Genomic DNA, 19,600 nt, shown 5'->3' with positions numbered 1-19,600 from the left:
GAAGGGATACTGGAGGAGGACCCCAGCTCTGCCCCACCTGTGGTCAAGCAGTAAGAACACAGCATTGTGGGAACTGTAGTCCCTATGTCCCTCACAGCATGTCTCCTTGCCTCAAACAGAGCTTCTGGCCTGCCCATAGATGTCTGTTGGGAACTCAGCCCCTGCGCTACCCTCTCCTCCACCCTGGTCTCAGGGAGCAGAGTCAAATGTGGCCCTCCTCCAGTGCTCTGGCAGACCTGGGAGGGAAGCTCCACAGCTGTGGAACAATTTGGTTTGGTGAGGTGTCGGGGCTCCCCTTGGGAAAACCCTTTAGATGTGGCGGGTGGGAGTGAGAGAGGGGGTTCAGATGGACTTCTGCAATACCGTATATGTGATGTTATTGTGTGATGTTGTGAGCCCTCAGTAGCACATGTGATGGCACAGGCTCTGGGTGTCTGACATCTGCAAGGGACATAAGTGGCCCAGAATCCTTTGCCTCTAGCCAGAAGAGCATCCTAGGTAGTTTGATATGAGGTAAAAGTTCAGGGCTGGGAGCCAGGAAATCTCATGCTACATGACTTCTGGGACAAGTCATTCAATCCTTCTGGGTCTCAACTTCCCCGACTCTGTAGACTGGGGAGAACTGCAACATCAGCTTCTGCTCAGCTTGAGGGAGGGTAGATTGAGAACACGTGAGATAACTTATATTAAAAACAAATTGAAAAGTTTGGAGGAAAACCGCTACCCAAATCCCAAGACTCACTGTTCTTCATTCCTTCTCTTTTCCTCCTCTTCCTTTTTTATCCTTCTTTTCCCCTTTCTTCTTCTCCTGATCACTATCTCCTCCATTCAAAGTCCCAGTATCAGATCCATTTTTAGCTCCAAACATTAAAGAGCCACAGAGTGCCAAAACAGCCTTGCTCTTTCTACCTGGGGGCGAGGGGGTGGGTGCCTCTGTTTATCTTGGAGCACCTCTTCTTGCTCTGCTCTAACACTGTGAAGGCCCAGAGGCCACAGAGTTGGGGCTAGGATGTCTCTGTTGCTGGAGGGCCAGCAGAAGTTGGAGACATAGAGGAGAGAGAGGGGGGCTTTAGTGACAGCAGGAGAAAAGGGGGACCAGGAGCCCCCAGTCTGTTCTCTGCTCAGAAAGCCTTCCTCAAGGAGGTGGGGAGAGTGAATAGGGGGCAGAAATGTGCTTTGCCTCAGGGGAACAAGAGAGGAGGCCAGCTGAGGCTGGACAAGCTGGTCAGCCCTGGAAGCAGGGTGTCGGGGTGGGGGTGGGGGTGAGGGGACAGAGCCATGACTGTGAAGGTTAGGAGGTCAGGAGATCAGGAGAAGAGGCCAGCTGGGGCTGGACAGCCGGCCTGTCCTGGCAGCCAGGAAGGAACAGAGCGGTGACTGTGAAGGTCAGGGAAGAGCAGAAGCTGGGTCAGCAGGGGAGGTGGACAACGCGGACACTGAGCTGTCCCTGAGGACAGGTGGGAGCAGGGAGGGAGAAGGAGAAGCAGAACTGTAACAGAGGATGGGGGGCTGTGGGGGAGCAGCTGCTCCAGCCCCTGCCAAAGGACAGGGAAGACAGGGGTCAGTCCAGGGCTTCTAGCCCAGCCTGGGCTGAATGCTGGGACAGAGCCCTCTGCCATAGTGGGTGTCAGTGGTCTTCCTATTCCCTGTCACAATCGGCATTCTGCAGACCAGGAGAGCCCGGTCTCCTGCCACAATAATAATAATAATAATGATACTAATAATAAATAATTATGGTACTTGTTAGACACTTACCACGTTGCCAAGCATTGCTCTAAGTACTGGGGTAGATACAAGTTAATCTGGTTGGACGCAATCCCTGTCCCACAAGGGGATCACAGTCTTAATCCCCATTTTATAGATGAGGTAACTGAGTCACAGAGAAGATAGTTGACTTGCCCAAGGTCACACAACAGACAAGTGGTGGAGCTGGGATTAGAACCTTCGTCCTTCTGACTCCCAGTCCCATGATCTAGCCACTCAGCCACACTACTCCTGCCACGACCCTGGTGACTTGGAAGTGGGCACATCTCAGGAGAGGTGCCATCCCTTTTTTAGGAATCTAGTGACCCCTGGGCAGCACCCCCTCCCCGCCACCACCCAGGACTTTAGTCCAGGGAGAAAGGTGCCACGGGCGATACTTTCTCATTTCCAGAGCTTTGGGGTTCCAACATCCAGCCCGCTCAGGTCATCTCTGCTCTGCGAGCCCTCTCCACTGGGTGAGGGCTGCACTGCACTACGGCAGCAATCTCATAACTGTCTCCTCGGCAGCTTTGGGGGAATCAGAGGAACCCACAAGCAGGCCTGCTGTTAAGTGTGGGTTGGACAGGCCTGCATTAATGGAAATGATAAGGATTTTACACCACCTGGAGGAAACAAAGAGGATTTTTCCCTTTTGATAAGCAACTAAGAAATCTTGCCGAGCAGCATGTGAATTAAGGTAGGAATCATGCCCAGCAGGTTGCTCACATGTCTTACCCTGCATACTCTTTCCCTGTCTCTCCATCTCACTCCCCACTGTCTCCGTGTCCCTCGCCATCTCTCCCACCCAGCTCTCTCTCTTTCTCAGAGGAAGACCGCTGAAGGGTTTCCCTTCCTGATACAGTGAGTCTTCACCCCACTCCTCTATGGGAAGGAACCACTGGAAATTTGGCTTTGGTCCCTGGGGAGAATCTGGCAAAGTCATATCTCTGAGACAAGATTATTGGAACAGGGATGAATTGATCTGGAGAGGAGAAGGCTGGGGGAGAGATCTGAACAATGGCTTCCAAGCATCTGAAGGACTCCTCTTCCTCCTCCTCTCATCATCTTCATGATCATCATCAAGAGCGCTTAATGTGTGCAAAGCTCTGTACTAAACATTTGGGAGAGGACAATCCAACAGAGTTGGTAGACATGTTCCCAGCCCACAGTGAGCCTTGGAAGTCATTTCATCCATCCCCCTGCACCGAGGCAGGGCAGCACCATAGCCATCGTGATCAGATGGTGAATTCTTCCTCCAGGAAACGGACTCCATATCATCCCTCAGGGGCCTGTTCTGGAGTCCTGTCCTTTGAAGTCTAACTTTAGTCCCTCTGGCTGCAGCAGTGGTAGCCCAGTTCCTCCTGTTCCATCCGTGAGGAAACAGAGGATGGCTGCCCAACCCACCTGCCATTCCTCCTCTGAGACCAGAGAACTCCATTGCCCAGAGAGCCTGGGTCCCAAGGGATTCTGGGTCCCAGATGACTCTTGGCATTATAAATAATAATAATAATAATCATAGTATCTGTTGAGCACTTACTATATGCCAGACACTCTTCTAAGTGCTGGGGTAGATACAAGGTAATCAGGTTGTCCCACGTGGGACCCACAGTCTTAATCCCCATTTTCCAGATGAGGTAACTGAGGCCCAGAGAAGTGAAGAGACTTGCCCAGAGCACACAGCTGACAAGTGGCAGCGTTGCAATTAGAAACCGCGACCTCTGACTCCCAAGCTTAGGCTCTTTCCACCAAGCCACGCTGCTTCCATTATGTTGGGAGCCAGTTCAGGTTATCCCTTCTGTTTTCCCACCCATCCCGGTCCACTCTCTATCAGGACTACCCTCTGACCTTGGGTAGTGCCAGGGCAGGAAGAAGGCTCCAGCCCAACTCTGCTCCTCACCAAGAGCGGCACAGCCCAGTTATCTAGTGGAGAGGCTCAGCCGGGAAGGGACGCCTGCTCTCTGCGATCTTGAACCCGTAATGTTTCTTTCCTCCTCATCGGCATCTCTCTCTGTTCCCTGCCCCCTCCTGCCTCCGAGCCCTGCCTTTCAGACTCTACACAAGATGGCTCTGTTTGCCAGCCTCCAATCAACACGGGGCTATTCAGGCCGTCTGGGGCCGGGTGACAGAGCTGCTTTTGTCTCCGTCTGTTGGGATGTGATTGGCGGTCAGGGTGGTCTGGAGAACGGGCTGAGACCCCGAGACTGAGGCCTTGACAGTCGCGGAGAAGAGGAGGTGGAATGTTAGGGTTTTCCCAGAGGGGAAAAGTTGCCGAGACTCTGGGTGGGTGCTTGGGGCTGTGAGTGTTTTGGGGTGAGTCTCCAGGTCAAGGATTTTATGTTTGAGCAAAACTGAGAGCTGCTGGTAGGCCTGTGTGTGTGTGTGTGTGTGTGTGTGTGTGTGTGTGTGTGTGTGTGTGTGTGTGTGCGCGCGCGTGTGTGTGTGTGTGTGTGTGTGTGTGTGTGTGCTCGTGTGTGTGCCTATACATCGGGTTAAAGAGGTGTAGGAGTGAGACCGTGATGTGAGTTGCATGAATCTGAGTGTACCCGTGCTTTTCTTTAATGGTATTTTGTTAAGTGTTTCCTATGTGCTAGGCACTGTATTAAATGCTAGCGTCGGGAACAAGCTTGGACACAGTCCATGTCCTACATGGGGCTCCCAGTCTTAATTCCCATTTTACAGATAACTGAGGCACAGAGAAGTTAAGTGACTTACCCAAAGTCACACAGCAGACAAGTGGCAGAGCCAAGATGAAAACCCAGGTCTTCTGACTCCCAGGCCTGTGCTCTTTCCAACAGGCTACATTTAATAATAATGTTGGTATTTGTTAAGCGCTTACTATGTGCAAAGCACTGTTCTAAGCGCTGGGGTAGATACAAGGTAATCAGGTTGTCCCATAAGGGGCTCACAGTCTTCATCCCCATTTGACAGATGAGGGAACTGAGGCCCAGAGAAGCGAAGTGACTTGCCCAAAGTCACACAGCTGACAGTTGGCGGAGCCAGGTTTCGAACCCACGACCTCTGACTCCAAAGCCCGGGCTCTTTCCACTGAGCCACGCTACTTCCCCATTTGAGTTTGTATGAGGTGTGGGCCTTTGTGTGTTATGTGTGTTTGTTCATACTTGGGTTTGTAAGTGGCAAGCAAAAGTGTATCAGAGATAGGAGTATGGAAGCATTCCTCCCCTAAACAGGTCAGCTTAAACACACACTTGAGGGAAGGTGTGGAGTTTCCGCTCCTAGAAACCTTTAAGGAAAAATCAGACACCCATCTCTCCTGGCTGGGAAAGTCATTCACCAGCCTGGAAGCAGGGGGCTGGGCAAGATGACCTCTTGAAGTCCCTTCCAGCTCTGAAAATCTAGGATCCGGTGAAGATTGGAGCTGAGAAGCTGATAGGAGAACAGAGGGTGAGCCATTAAGGAGAGAGCAGAAGAGTGACAGTGACAGTGGCCTAGTGCTGTAAGGATAATAATAATGATGATGGTATCTGTTAAGTGCTTACTATGTGCCAAGCACTGTTCTAAGCACTGGGGTAGATACAAGGTAATCAGGTTGTCCCACGTGGGGCTCACAGTCTTAATCCCCATTTTACAGATGAGGTAACTGAAGCACAGAGAAGTTAAGTGACTTACCCAAGGTCACATAGCAGACAAGGGGTGGAGCCAGTATTAGAACCCACATCCTCTGACTCCCAAGCCTGGGCTCTCTCCACTAAGCCATGCTACTTCTCCGAGACCCCTCCTGCAGCCCCCTCTTGCCTACCTATCAGTGCTTTCTGTGTCTACAAATGTCCAGAAGGTGAGCCCTGTTGCGAGCAGAGCATTAGTTGGGAATATAATATTCATTCATTCATTCACTCATTCAATCATATTTATTGAATGCTTACTGTGTGCAGAGCACTGTACTAAGCACTTGGGAAGTACAAGTTTGCAACATATAGAGATGGTCCCTACCCAACAGCGGGCTCACAGTCTAGAAGGGGGAGACAGACAACAAAACAAAACGTATAAACAAAATAAAATAAATAGAATAAATATATGCAAGTAAAATAAATAGAGTAAGAAATATGTACAAACATATATACATATATACAGGTGCTGTGGGGAGGGGAAGGAGATAAGGCAGGGGGGATGGGGAGGGGGAGGAGGGGGAGAGGAAGGAGGGGGCTCAGTCTGGGAAGGCCTCCCGGAGGAGGTGAGCTCTCAGTAGGGCTTTGAAGGGAGGAAAAGAGCTAGCTTGGCAGATGTGCGGAGGGAGGGCATTCCAGGCCAGGGGGAGGACGGGGGCCGGGGGTCGACGGCAGGACAGGCGAGAACGAGATACAGGGAGGAGATTAGCGGCAGAGGAGCGGAGGGTGTGGGATTATCAGAGTATCAGAGTATCTCACCCTTGACCCACCTCTGGGCCTGAAGTCTGTGGAGAACAGACCCCCAATTCTTGTTTCAAACTTGAATCATCGCAATTGCCACCAATACCTCTATCATCGTCATCACTGTCAAGACCCTCATCCCCTGCACCATCAACACTGTCATCATTATAGAAGCAGCGTGGCTCAGTGGAAAGAGCCTGGGCTTGGGAGTCAGAGGTCGTGGGTTCTAATCCCCTCTCTGGCGCTTGTCAGCTGTATGACCTTGGGCAAATCACTTAACTTCTCTGTGCCTCAGTTACCTCATCTATAAAATGGGGATTTTTTTTTTAAGACTGTGAGCCCCACGTGGGACAACCTGATTACCTTGTATCCCCCCCAACACTTAGAACAGTGCTTGGAACATAGCAAGCGCTTAACAAATACCAACATTATTATTATTGTTATTATTTTCATTATCATTATCGTCATCACCATCCAGACCACCAGCAGCATCATAATCATCATCTCAACCATCATAATCCTCATCACCGCCATCCCCATCATAACAATAATAATAATAATGGTACTTGTTAAGCACTTACTCTGTGCCAAGCTCTGTTCTAAGTGCTGGGGTAGATACAAGGTAATCGGGTTGCCCCACGTGGGGCTCACGGTCTTCATCCCCGTTTTACAGATGAGGTAACTGAGGCACAGAGAGGTAAAGTGACTTGCCCCATGTCACACAGCTGACAAATGGAGGAGGTCTGATTAGAACCCATGACCTCTGACTCCCAAGTCTGTGCTCTTGCCACTAAGCCATGCTACTTCCCATTATCATCACCACCATCATCAGGACCAACACCACCATCATATTCATCTTTATCATCATCATATTCATCATCATCAATATCACCTTCACCACCACAACTATTCTCATCACAATGATCATCTTAGGCATTCTCACCCCCCCACCTATCTACCATCATTATCCTCATCATCACCGCCACCATCTCCACTATCATCATTACTTCACCCCTTTATCACTATTCCTTGAATTTCTACTACTATCTCTCAAGATCTCAAAAGAGTCACCTCCTTCTGTTTTCCCACCACATTCATCCATCAGGGATGAGAAAATTGAGGTCCAGAAAGGTTAAATGACTTACCCAGAGCCATCCAGCAAGTCAACAGAGGAGCCAGGATGATCTTCCAGGTCTCCTGACTCCCAGCCCAGGATGATACTAAGTTAGAAGGTAGAGCCAGTTGTCCTAGGGTCACTGGAATAATTTCAGCCAGCTGGATGAGGGCTGAGAAAAGCGAGGATCACTGAAACCCTCCGATAATCTAATACCTCAGTTTAGAATTCTGTTTCTTCTTGCCCGCCCCCACAAAAGCTCTGACGGGGACTGTTCACAAGGACCCAGATGGATTCATTTCACTTTCCCCTTTTCTCCCATTTCTCACCCACACGGAGCAGAGCAAGGTGGGTCTGGAGAAGGAGAAGAAGGAAAGGACTTGGATAACCCACTTTTGGAGGATCTGCCCTGGATAATGAAGAGAAGGGTACATTTCATCTTTGAGGAAAGGGAGGGAGCTGCCTGGATAGCCCTGAACCCCCAGATCGCTGCCCAGGCCCTGGCAGGAATTGAGTCGGGTTTCCTTGTTAGCCCAGCTTGGGGACTGTGGTTTTGCCTGGGATTGCGATGGTAATTACTCTTCGTTCCTGAAACCAATTACTCTGCAACCCGCACTGTGGTTAGATGACAGACATGATCACAGAGTTACCCAGTGAAGACGGTAATTGGCGGGTAATTAAATGGTGAAGCTGGGGAAAGAGTAAACAATGGCTCCCCGCCAGCCTTCCCCTCTCCATTTGGCCCTCTAGGCCACTTCTGGGAGAATCCTGTCAAGGTCTCACGATCTCCAAGCACTCTGATCCGATGGTATAGATAAAATTGTCCCAGTGGTGCTCTCTTGCCCCCACACTTCCCCCAAATCACTCTGAGCCCTGGGGCTCCTGTGCTGCTCTGGTTTGCCCATTTTCCCACTCCCCTCCCTGTCCCTTCAGGCTTGGCAATGACCTTATGTGGAATGCCAGGGACAGAGCATCTCCTTCTTGCTTGCTCTGACTCTGACTCCCAAGCCTGGGCTCTCTCCACTAAGCCACGCTACTTCTCCGAGGCCCCTCCTGCAATCCCCTCTTGCCTACTCATCAGTGCTCTCTGGGTCTACAAATGTCCTGAGGGTGAGCCCCATTGGCTAGCCCGGGTGAGACCACCTTACTGGTATTGCCCACACTACGGGCTTGGCTGTGTCCTGAACAGGGACAAAGAAAAGACAAGCTTGGAGCAGGCTGAGGACTTTAGGGATAAAGTTGTCCATCTCTGTCCATTAGCCAAGTAACCACCATCACTGGGTTCATTTGTGTGCTTCCTGTTGTTTCGGTTTGTTTGGTTGGGTGCTTTGGGGTTTTTTTTTAATGGCATTTGTTAAATTCCAGACAATGTTCTAAGCACTGGGGTAGATACTAGGTAATCAAGTTGGACACGGTCCCTGCCCCCATTGTGGCTCACAGTCTTAATCCCCATTTTATGGATGAGGTTACTGAGGCTCAGAGAAGTTAAGTGACTTGCCTAAGATTTCCCGGCAGGCAGGTGGTGGAGCCGGGTTTAGAACCCAGGTCCTTCAGAGTCCCAGGCCCATGCTTTTTCCACTAGGCCACACTGCTGTTGCTGGTTTTGAACCTTACACCTCAAATTCCAATGCGGTCCTTCTAGGTTGTAAACTCACTGTGGACAGGGAACCTCTCTACTAACTCTGTTATACTGCACAATCCCAAGCACTTAGTACAGTGCTCTGCCTGCAGTAAGTACTGAATAAACATGATTCATTGAATGTGTCCATTTTGCTCCCACCCTCCCTGGGCTCTGTATATTTCCACATTGTTGGCCCTCCACCTCCATCTTTCCTTGAGTCCTAATCTTTTCGGTCTCCTCTTCCGGAAGCTACTCCGGATGGTGGCAGCTGAAAGAGAAGCTCATTCCAGACAAGGGAACCTGGGGAGACTTGCTCCTGAAGCCCAGTGTGGTCTGAGATCCCCCACTATGCTTCTAAGCTTCTAAGCATGGGAAGCAGTGTTGCTCAGTGGAAAGAGCAGGGGCTTGGGAGTCAGAGGTCATGGGTTCTAATCCCGGCTTCGCCACATGTCTGCTGTGTGAGCTTGGGCAAGTCACTTAACTTCTCTGAGCCTCAGTTCCCTCATCTGTAAAATGGGGATTAAGACTGTGAGCCCCACGTGGGACAACCTGATCACCTTGCATCCCCCCCCCAGTGCTTAGAAGAGTGCTTTGCACATAGTAAGCGCTTAGCAAATGCCATCATCATTACTATTATTCTAACCGGGGGTCCCTGGGCCCCAGGAAGGAGAGCTGAGTTCAAGACAGGGGACAGGCCGGTTCATCTTAGCCACATCTTGTTCCCCAGGATCCGGAGCAGGGGTGGAGCCTAGAGCCGGGGGAGGGGTCACTCCAGCCAGAGTGCCGTCACTGCCCCCACCCCAGAGGAGGCCACGGGAGGCTGTTTCCGGGGCTGTCCGTGTCCCCAGCTCACACGGCTCCAGCCCAGGGCTCTGGCAGTGCGGGGCGGGCTCTGATGAATGCAGGTCCAGCTGGCGGCACACACAGCCTGCCCTCTCCCCGGCTTTGGCAGGGGGACACAGGCCGGTTGTGTTCCCCACCCCAGCCCTGGGCCCAGGCAGGCCAGGCCCACGGTTGGCACTGGGCGGGGAAGAGTGGATGGGGAAGAGTGGATGGGGTTGTTGGGGGCTGGGAACTGGGAGTGATGGGCATGCAGAAGAGGCAGCGGGAGGGTGGGTGAGGTGATGAGGAGAGGAGTTGGACAAGTCTAGTAGGCATCTCTCACCTCCGCCAGGAGGAGCCTCGCAACTAAATCTGAAAGAGTTACCAAAGGGGCTGTGGGGAGTCATCCAGGCTATCCCCCTGCCTCCACGGAGACTATCGTAAACTACCACAGAGAGTCTTCGGTTCTGGGATGCCTCAGGAGAGGATCCCGGTAGTAGGCGCCTGAAGTTCCTGTTGGAGAACACACTGGACATTGCCCTCAGAGAGCAGCCAGACTGCTAGGGGACACAAAGCCAACAGGCAGAGACAAAACCAGTCGAAACTGGCAAAACTAGAGCTGCAGTGATGACAGGAAGGAATTAAGGGAGCGGGCTGGCAATGAGCTGGGCTGGCAGAGTGGAGAGTGAATCGGGGAAGACTTCTTGGAGGAAGTGGCCCCAAACTGCTGCAGAGAATCGAGGGTGGGAAGAAGGAAGCAGGTTGTAAATTCCATCTCTCCCCCACCCACCCTCTAGAATGTAAACTCTTGAGGGCAGGGACTGTGTCCACTACTTTTATTGCACTCTCCCAAGTGCTTAGTACAGTGCTCTGCACAGAGTAGAACCTCAATAAATGCCATTGATTGATCGATTTAGCAGGGCAACTGTTCTAGGTGGAAGACCTGATAGGAAGGGAAGGGATAAGGGAGAGGGAGGACAGTCCAGACTGCAAGCAAGCCATATGTGCTGGAGTGGAACAGGCAGTGTGAAGTAGAACAGAGCAGAGAGCAGGAGGGACTCCTGGCAGAGAGCCGAAAAGGCTCAGGGAGCAGCATAGGTTGCGCCCCAGTGGGAGGCAGGAAACCACAGGAGGGATGCAAGCAGCAGGGAGGGAACCCAGGTTTTCGAGTTCATCTTCTGAGGAATGTTCACCCTGACCCGCGGCACAGGTTGAATGGCCCATGGTCCCTTCCTCCCAGCAGAAAAGCAACAGGGAGCAGGTGGGTGGCCCAAAATGGAGAATTAAAAGAGCATTTAGAGGGACAAAGCCATTGTGAAAAGTGCATTACCATCTTCTTTGAAAGAAGACACCCCCCGCCCGCCCCCCGGCCCCAAACATGGATCTCCAGCCAAAGGATCACCCTCTAGACTATAAGGTCCTTGTGGGCAAGGATCAGGTCTCCCAACTTTACTTACCCAAGTGCTTAGTTCAGGTCTCTGCATGCTCAATAAATACAATTAATAGGTTGAGTTTCCCTTCTGGCAGCAATCAACCAACGGTATTTATTGAGCACTTAATATGTGCAGAGCAATGTATTAACTTCTTGGGAAAATACAATATAGTTAGTAGGTATGATCATGTCTTTGAGGCACTTATAGTGGGAATCCTGGAGGGGTTCCCCATGGTGGTTTCTGTCTGGCTGCTGGTTGCCCCGGACTCTGCCCATTTTTGAGGTGGGATTTTAGCTAGACATCGGCTCACTGTTCTCAAAGGAACCTGAGGGAAAGGGTTCAGTGTGTGTGGCTGAAAGCTGGTGGAGGCAGAAGGATGAAGGGGTGGAGAGGGACTTCTGAATCGGGAGCAGGGAAGAGAGAAAAATTGTGAAATCCCCTTCTTGGGGATGGAAGAATAATGAAAGTAAGTGTGGGTTTTGTTAAAAGCTTACTTTGAGCCAAGCACTGTGCTAAACCCTGGAGAAGATACAAGACAATCAGATCAGACACAGTTCCTGCCCAGCATGAAGCTCACAGTCTAAGAGGCATGGTAAGCAGAAAGCCTCACTTTACAGAGGAGAAAACTGGGGCCCAGAGAGGCTAAGTGACTTGTCCAAGGTCAAGCAGCAGGCAAGTGGCAATGCATTCCACCTGCTTACCCCCTGCTGGGCAAAGGTCCACCCCTCAAAATCTAAAGAGGGTCCCTCATCCTGATGGAGTGGAAATTGGGGAACAATCAGATTCCGGTGTCTGCCCCTGTTCACCTTCAAGGACTTGGACCAGGAAGGATGATCGGTTCTCCTCAACCACCATCCTTCCACACCAAAGAGCCCTACCTAGGTTTTTCATTGTGTCCTGTGTAGAAAAGCGTTCCCCACCTTGCTCTTCACTCATCCTAGTTGCCTTTGTCCGCTCCAGCTCCTGCTCCATCTTCCAGAGCCACAGCCAGGCCACTTGGCAACCTCCAAGGGAGGCTTCGGTGTCTGCCTGGGCCCCCAATCCTGGCCCCGTCCCTCCTCTGCTCCCCCACCCCCACAGCTGGAAGGAGAGACAGGACAGAGCAGGGCAACCCCAGGCCGTGGTGACCGTGTGGGCGAGCCGCCCACATTGGGCATGTGAGGGAGACGCCCACGTGCTGATGGCCCTGTTGACACTGGATCCCTGCCCTCCGAGTTCTAAGATTGGTTAATTTTGTGAGCCCTATGTGGGACAGGGACTGTGTCCAACCCAATTATCTTGTACCTACTCTAGCGATTAGAATAGTGCCTGGCACGTAGAAAGCACTTAACAAATACCATAACAATTAGGCTTAGTGGAAAGAGCACGGGCTTGGGAATCAGAGAACGTGGGTTCTAATTCCTGCTCCTCCACTTGTCTGCTGCATGACCTTGGGCAAGGCACTTAAATTCTCCGTGCCTCAGTTGCCTCATCTGGAAAATGGAGATTAAGACTGTGAACCCCATGTGGGACAACCTGATTACCTTGTATGTACCCCAGCACTTAGAACAGTGCTTGGCACATTGTAAGCGCTTAAGAAATACCATAAATGTTATTATTATTAACCTCATCTTCTCTCTGTTCTCTGTGCCCTTCCAGGAGCCGTGGTGGTGGCCAAGGGGGCGCCCATCTGCAATGGCTTTGGGGAGGGCTGTGGCTTGAGCCTCCTGCACCCCTGGCCCCAGGCCCGCCCCCTCGCTGGCCCCTGTTATGTCCAGGATCTGCTCGCTGCCTGACGATCTCTTGGAATCCCAGAGGACCAGAGACCTAGGATGAGGAATGTCGCCTTCGCCCTCAGCCTGCTTAGGGTGTCTCCTTTGCTCTCCCTGGCCTGGACAGCGGCGGGCTCCCCGGACCCCGGGCCGGACCCGTGCGCCGCCCTGGTCCAGGGTAAGTTCTTCGGCTACTTCTCCTCATTGGCCGTGTTTCCCCTGAACGCATCTCGCTGCTCCTGGACCCTGCAGAACCCGGACCCGCGGCGCTACACCCTGTACCTGAAGGTGGTGAAGCCGGGCGGCCCGTGTGGGCCTCCTCCCGTGCGCACCTTCCAGTACGACTCGTTCCTGGAGTCCACACGTACCTACCTGGGCATGGAGAGCTTCGATGAGGCGCTGAGGCTGTGCGACCCGTCCACGCGCGTCGCCTTCCTGCAGGCCGGAAAGCAGTTCCTGCAGATGAAGCAGCAAGGCCCGGGGCCTGGGCGTCCCGGAGAACGGGCCAGACCGCAGGGGCGAGACTTCTCGGTGGAGTACCTGGTGGTGGGCAACCGCGGGCCCAGCCGAGCGGCCTGCCAGATGCTGTGCAAGTGGCTGGACTCGTGCCTGGATGGCAGCCACAGCTCGCACCCCTGTGGGATCATGCAGACACCCTGCTCCTGCTCTGGGGCTGATGCGCCTGGGCCCCCCGGCCGGGACGGGGACTGCCCGAAGGATGGAGTGGCCCCCGAGAACTGTCTCACCAGCCTGACCAGGGATCGGGATGGAGACCGCCTGCCTGGTGAGTCCCACCTCCCGGGAGGGGGGCCTGGGTCAGACCAAGGGACTGGGGATGGCCAGGAAGTGCTCCTGGGGGTGACCCCCTTGCTGGTGAGGACAAGGATCCTCACCAGAAACCATCGGGCAGGGTTGGGGTGAAGCCCACAGGGATGACCTGAGCGGAGGGGTGGGGAGGAGGTGGCTGGTTCTGCTCTTGCCCCTCTCATCGCCCCCCACCCCAGGGTACAGGGCAGTAAGGAGCATCCATCCTGGTGGGGCCAGAAGGAGGAGCCCCACTGGGGGTAGGGGAGGGAAAGCCTGGATCCCTGACCTCTGGATTAACTTGGTGGAGATGGGGAGTGATCTTGTGGTGGGGACGGGGGTGGGTGGGAGTACAGGCCTGGATCAGGGAGGGAGGGACCATCTTGGGGCAGGTGGGCAGTAAACACAGAGACCCCAGGTTGCTGAGAGGGTTGAGCCCCAGAGCTCAGGAGGAAGACTGCATGGCAGAATCCCCAGGAGGGCCAGGAATGGGGCAGGAGTGGGGAGATCTTGTAATCAGAGCAATAGGGTGGGGATGGAAGGAAATCCCGGGATCAAGGTGATGGTGGAGGGTAATCAAAGGATCAGAGCAAAGGGCAGGGGGGTTCCTGGGATCAGAGGGACAGTGGTTGGGGGGATCCTGGGATAAGAGCCATGGAGAGAGGGATTCTGAGTGCAGAATAATGAGGGGGGATATTGGGATCAGAGTGATGGTGGAGAGGAATCCTGGGATCAGAGCAATGGTAGAGGTAGGAGGGGTAAATCCTGGGACCAGGGTGATGGTGGAGGGGGATACTGAGATCAGGTTAATGGGGTGGTCGGGGGGCTTCTGGGATCAGAGGGATGCTGGGAGGATCCTGGGATCAGAGAGAATGGAAGGAGAAAAGGAGAGACTGGTGCAGGTGGGGTCGGAGACAAACCCCCTCCCAAACCACAAGGGGTCATAAAGCCTGGCCTTGGCCCTAGAGCAGGGTGGGGGTGGGGGGTCAACTGCCAGAGTGGTGGCGGGGGTGGGGGGGCGGCCGAGTAAGCTCAAACTAACAGCAGATTTGGCCAGACCAGGAAAAGGGGGAGGCAGGGGAGGAGGTTGGCCAGTTCTCTGAGGCTTGTTCCAGCTTCCAGCCGTGTCCTAGAGGCTCAGGGATGAGATGAGCAAGGGAAGCCTGGGATAGATTGACTGACTGGCTTCAACTCCCACCACTGTGCTTACTGGGCTCCACTCAGAGTGACCAAACCTGGTAGCTGCCCATGGGCATCAAGACCATGGGATGGGGCAGGAGACCCCTTGGGGCAGTCATGTTTCCACACTTATTCTCTGTTGAGTGGACCAGGGTTTTGCTTGTTGATCGGGCTGCAGCCAGAAGTGATGGGGAAGGTGCAGATAACTGAATGAATCAAAGCATTTATTGCGTGCTAATTGTGTGCCAAACATTGAAACCCACAGATAATCCAAACCCTCTTTCAGTAGCTGGTCAGTATAACAAAGGGCCTTTGCCTGGGAATGGAGGAGCTGGTGAACCTCCAGAAGGGAGGAGCAGCATGGCCTAGTGGATAGAGCACGGGCCCGGGAGTCAGAAGGAACTGGGTTCTAATTCTGGCTCTGCCACATCTGCTATATGACTTTGGGCAAGTCACTTCATTTCTCTGTTCCTCAGTTACCTCATTGTAAAATGGGGATTAAAAGTGTGAGCCCCATGTGGAACAGGGTCTGTGTCTAACCTAATTAACTTCTGCCTATCCCAGTGCTTAGAACAGTGTTTGGCACATAGTAAGTGCTTAACAAGTGCCATAATTTATAACTATTATTAAGGGGCTTGTAGCGGGCAAGAGGACACACCCCTAGGCTAGGGAAGCTCAGTGGAGGGAAAACCCAAACTCCACCCATGCTGGGACTTTTTTTTTTTTTTGAGAAACAATGTGCTGGATCTAAGTTCTTCCTCCCCAGAGCTTTTCCTGAGTTACCGATGGTAACATAACAGGTTGTTGCCAGCTGCTCCTCCTCCTTCCCTGGCTTCTGATGAGGCTAACAAAGAAGTTCTTCAACAGATGGGCAGCAGAGGGACAGCCCAGGTATTCTAAATAGAGGATCTCTTGCTCTTGGAATATGGGGATTCTGTATCTGGGAGGGAGGAAGGGGAGGCTGAATGCTGGGATAGGGGTTTATCTAGTCTTGTCCAGGGAGTGAAACATTTGGCTCTTTGGCCCAAGAGATTTTATCTGAGCCCAAGAGACATTTCCATGAGTAAAAGATAGTGAAAGACTAAACTGGCAGAGAAACAAGTCTCCATGGTGCCCAGGCACATCTAGAGCGGGAGAGTTAGTGGGGTCTGCAATTGGATTATGTGGGTTTACATCCAAATACCAACAACGAAGATATAAACCTAAGCACACCCCACTGCAACTGCATGGGAACCTTGGGAAGTGCCACGGGGATTGGTGGAAAGACTGGAGTCAGGTGGAAGTAATCTAGAAAGGTTTACTGGAGGCGGGACCTCAGTGGCTTCTGAAGGGAGGGAGGAATGTGATTCAGTGTAGAAGAGAAGTAGGGAGGGCGTTCCAGAAGGTAGGTAATGGGGTGGGGGGGGGGAGGGGGGTCCGGGGTCCGGCATAGGTTGTGTTTTGAGGGAGCAGATAGCCTGGGCCAAGGGAGTGGGGAGAGAAAAGGGGGGTGTTGGGGTCAAGCGGAGGCAGGACCCGATGGCTGAGGAGTTTTTGGGTGGTCCATGCAACCAGGAATTTCAGCTGGAGGCTGAGGGACCCTGAATCCAGGGGGCTCATGGCCAAGACTCTGTATGAAGGGGAAGGATACCTGTCCCAAGTTGGGGACCTTAGGGGTTTGGAACAGGAGGTGAGTGGTCAAAAATGGGGCAGATTTTAGTCTGCAAGGCAGACATGGGCTCCCCTTCATGTGATAAATGTGTGGGGCTTTTCTGGCTATGAGAGCAGGTGGGAAGGGGTGTGTCTAGGTGTGTGTGTGTCATGTGTGCCTGTGGATTTGTGTGTATTGGTGACAGCAAATACATTTCTTCCCTTGGGTCTTGTCCTCTCGCCCTCCCCATCAGAGAAGCCCCTGGTTGTTTTAGCATGCCATAGTGGGGAGATTGGTTCACTGGCTTGGGAAACGAAGGGGGACGAGTGTGAGTGGATGATGAGCACCCTCAGGAGGAAAGTGACAGACTCTCAAGAGCCAACACCCTAACCCAGCCTGAAAAGTGCTTGTCAAACAGCACTACACCTGTCAGCTGCCTCCTGCCCCCAGATTGCCTCGGGCCACCCCATTCTCCTGGAAGTGCAGGGCCTAGGCAATAAAGACAAAAGTGTCTCATGAGCCCTACAGCCTGATTTCTCTGGGGGCCAATGTTTATTCTCACTGCTCCGGTCCACGTGAGCTGATCCCTTTCCCTCATAAAAGCACCAGTGTCCTGCCTGGGGACCCGAATCTCTGACTCCAGGCACAGCTGCTGAGCTTTGCAGCTGGACAATCCCTGATTTTCAGCTTTGTCTCACAACTGGCCATGCTGTAGGTTAGCTTTATTCTCAGGACCAGAGAGGGAAAGCACCTGTCCCAAAGTCACACAGCAAGCCAATGATAGAGGCTAGATTTTGACTCTTAACCTGCAGGGTTGCTGAATTAATCTCCTTTTCTAACTTTCATAATAATAATGATGATGATATTAAGGGCTTACTCTATGCCAAGCACCAGGATTGATAGAAGATAATCCCCAGTCCTGGTCCCATATACACTCAGTCTAAAAGGGAGGAAGAACTGAAATTGAATCCCCATTTTATAGATGAGGAGACAGACCCAGAGAAGTTGTGAGTTGCCCGAGGTCACACAGTTGGCAAATGGAGAGTCTGGATTAGAAGCCAATTCTCTTGACTCCCAAGCCTGGCTCTTTCCACCGGAAATTTTTCCTCCCTTTTACACTGGAGTGGGCATCCAGAAGTCATGGTTCTCCATCCGCGGAGGGGATAAATACTGCTACTCACAATGAGCAAATGGTGGTCCAGAGAGGTTAAGTGCCTCTGCACAGCAAGTTGAAGCTGAGAAGAGAGTAGGAGCCAGAGTCCTTAAAGGGGCTGTCTGCTTCTCAGCTCATTGAGTCCTGGGGCCCATCCTGGAAGAGGGAAAATGCCCTCCTGTGAAGCAATGTGGCCTCGTGGAGAAAGCACAGGCCTGGGAGTCAGAGGATCTGGGTTCTAATCCTGACTCTGCCAATTCCTATGTGACTTGGGTAAGTCACTTAACTTCTCTGTTCCTCAGTTTCCTCATCTGTGAAATGGGGATTCAATCCCTCTCCCCATCCTACTTAGACTGCGAGCCCCATGTGGGACAGGGATGGTGACCAACCTGATGGTAAACTTCTATCTACCCCAGATCTTAGAACAGTGCTCGACACATAGTATGTGCTTAACAAATACCATTAAAAAGAAAAAAAGACCATCCATCCATCCAGGGACATCCGGGCAGACTCTGGGAATCACTTAGCAGTTCTAATAATAATGATGATGATGATAATGGTATTTATTAAGTGCTTACTATGTGCCAAGCACTTTTTTAAGCGCTGGGGTAGATTCGAGGTAATCAGGTTGTCCCACGTGGGGCTCACAGTCTTAATCCCCATTTTCCAGATGAGGTAACTGAGTCACAGAGAAGTTAAGTGGCTTGCCCAAGGTCACACAGCAGGCAAGTGGCGGATCCAGGATTGAAACCCACATCCTCTGATTCCCTAGCCTAGCCTCTTTCCACTGAGCCACGTTTCTTCTCTACTTAAACTTCTGCCTCCTTCCGAGGCTGTTGAGGCCCATTTCCTCCTCCTCCCCGGGAGGCAAACAATATATCTCTGGGGGATGCTCACTCTTTGGGAAGCATAATGGAAAGTTCAAGGCTCTATCAGGCTGGCTTGGGGCAGTATCTGCTGATTAGCGATTTGTGTGAGCCTCCAATAGTGGGGGGTGGGGAGAGAGACCCCAGAGAGTGTTGAGGTGGGAGGGGTTCTCACGTCTCTGTTGGGGGGAAGAACCATTGAGGAAGAGAATCGGGCTAGAGAGGAGGTGGTGTGTGAGCTGTGGAGCTGGGGGAGAAGGAAGCTGGAAGGGAGAAGAAAGCCATATTCTCTTCCCAGCTGTACCACTGATTTGCTGTGTGACCCTGGGAAAGTCACTAAAGTGGTGTGGCCTAGTAGAAAGATTGTGGACCTTGGGTGTTGGGGGTCTAGACCTGGGTTACAATCCTGTCTCTACCCTTGCCTGGTTTGTAACCTTTGGTAATTCACTTCTCGGTGCCTCAGTTTTCTCATTGGTAAATGGGGAAAAAATACCTGTAGTCCTGTCCTCTTCAGCTCCGTAAGCCCCATGTGGGAGAGTGACTATGTCTGACCTGATCATCTTATGTCTACCCTAGCACAGCGCTGGGCAAACAGTAAGCACTTAACAAATACCACCATTAATATCATCACCATCACCACCATCATTATTATTTAATGAAAACATGCACACGCAAGCGGAGACACAAACCCATGGGCATGACTCTGTCTGTAGAGGGACTCATGTTCTAACAGCCACAGCAGACAGCCAGCCCAAATCACTATCCAATTTTAATTAAAGCTTTAATCATCTTTACGTCCCTATCCCCATTTCCCCCATCATCCCCTGCAAGTGGCATCCGATGTCAGCGGGGGAAAAGCCACTCTTTCCACAATTAAATCACTGATGGCTAGTCAGCCCAAACATACCCATTCTGTTGTCTTAAGTTTTGCTGCTTCAAGGGGTTTGGTTCTTGGGTTTCTTATTTATTTTTTTCTTTGTTTCTCTATCTCTCTCTTCCTGCTCTGTTTGCTTCCCTGCATCTGGTGAGAGAGGGTTGCCACTCTTGTGAATCATTTTAAATATTCATGTTTTAATTAAAGAACTTTATTGCATGAACTGTATGTAGGATAATAAGAAAG

General features: G+C 52.0%; 1 protein-coding gene across 12 annotated transcripts in view; it reads left to right on the top strand.

Annotated features, from left to right (window-relative positions):
* ADGRB1 (adhesion G protein-coupled receptor B1) overlaps positions 1-19,600 on the top strand; it is a 132,522-nt gene that overhangs the window by 14,758 nt on the left and 98,164 nt on the right. For all 12 annotated transcript variants that reach the window (XM_038759999.1, XM_038759998.1, XM_038760003.1 and 9 more), the window contains exon 2: positions 12,736-13,632. In XM_038759999.1, coding sequence (XP_038615927.1) covers positions 12,909-13,632 — 724 coding nt within the window. In that variant the 5' untranslated portion in view covers positions 12,736-12,908. The remainder of the gene's footprint in view (positions 1-12,735; positions 13,633-19,600) is intronic.

Source organism: Tachyglossus aculeatus, chromosome 18, assembly GCF_015852505.1.
Source record: "Tachyglossus aculeatus isolate mTacAcu1 chromosome 18, mTacAcu1.pri, whole genome shotgun sequence".
NCBI classification, from domain to species: domain Eukaryota; kingdom Metazoa; phylum Chordata; class Mammalia; order Monotremata; family Tachyglossidae; genus Tachyglossus; species Tachyglossus aculeatus.
Note: the sequence above shows the minus strand (reverse complement) of the source record. Positions and strands in the feature narration are given on the sequence as shown.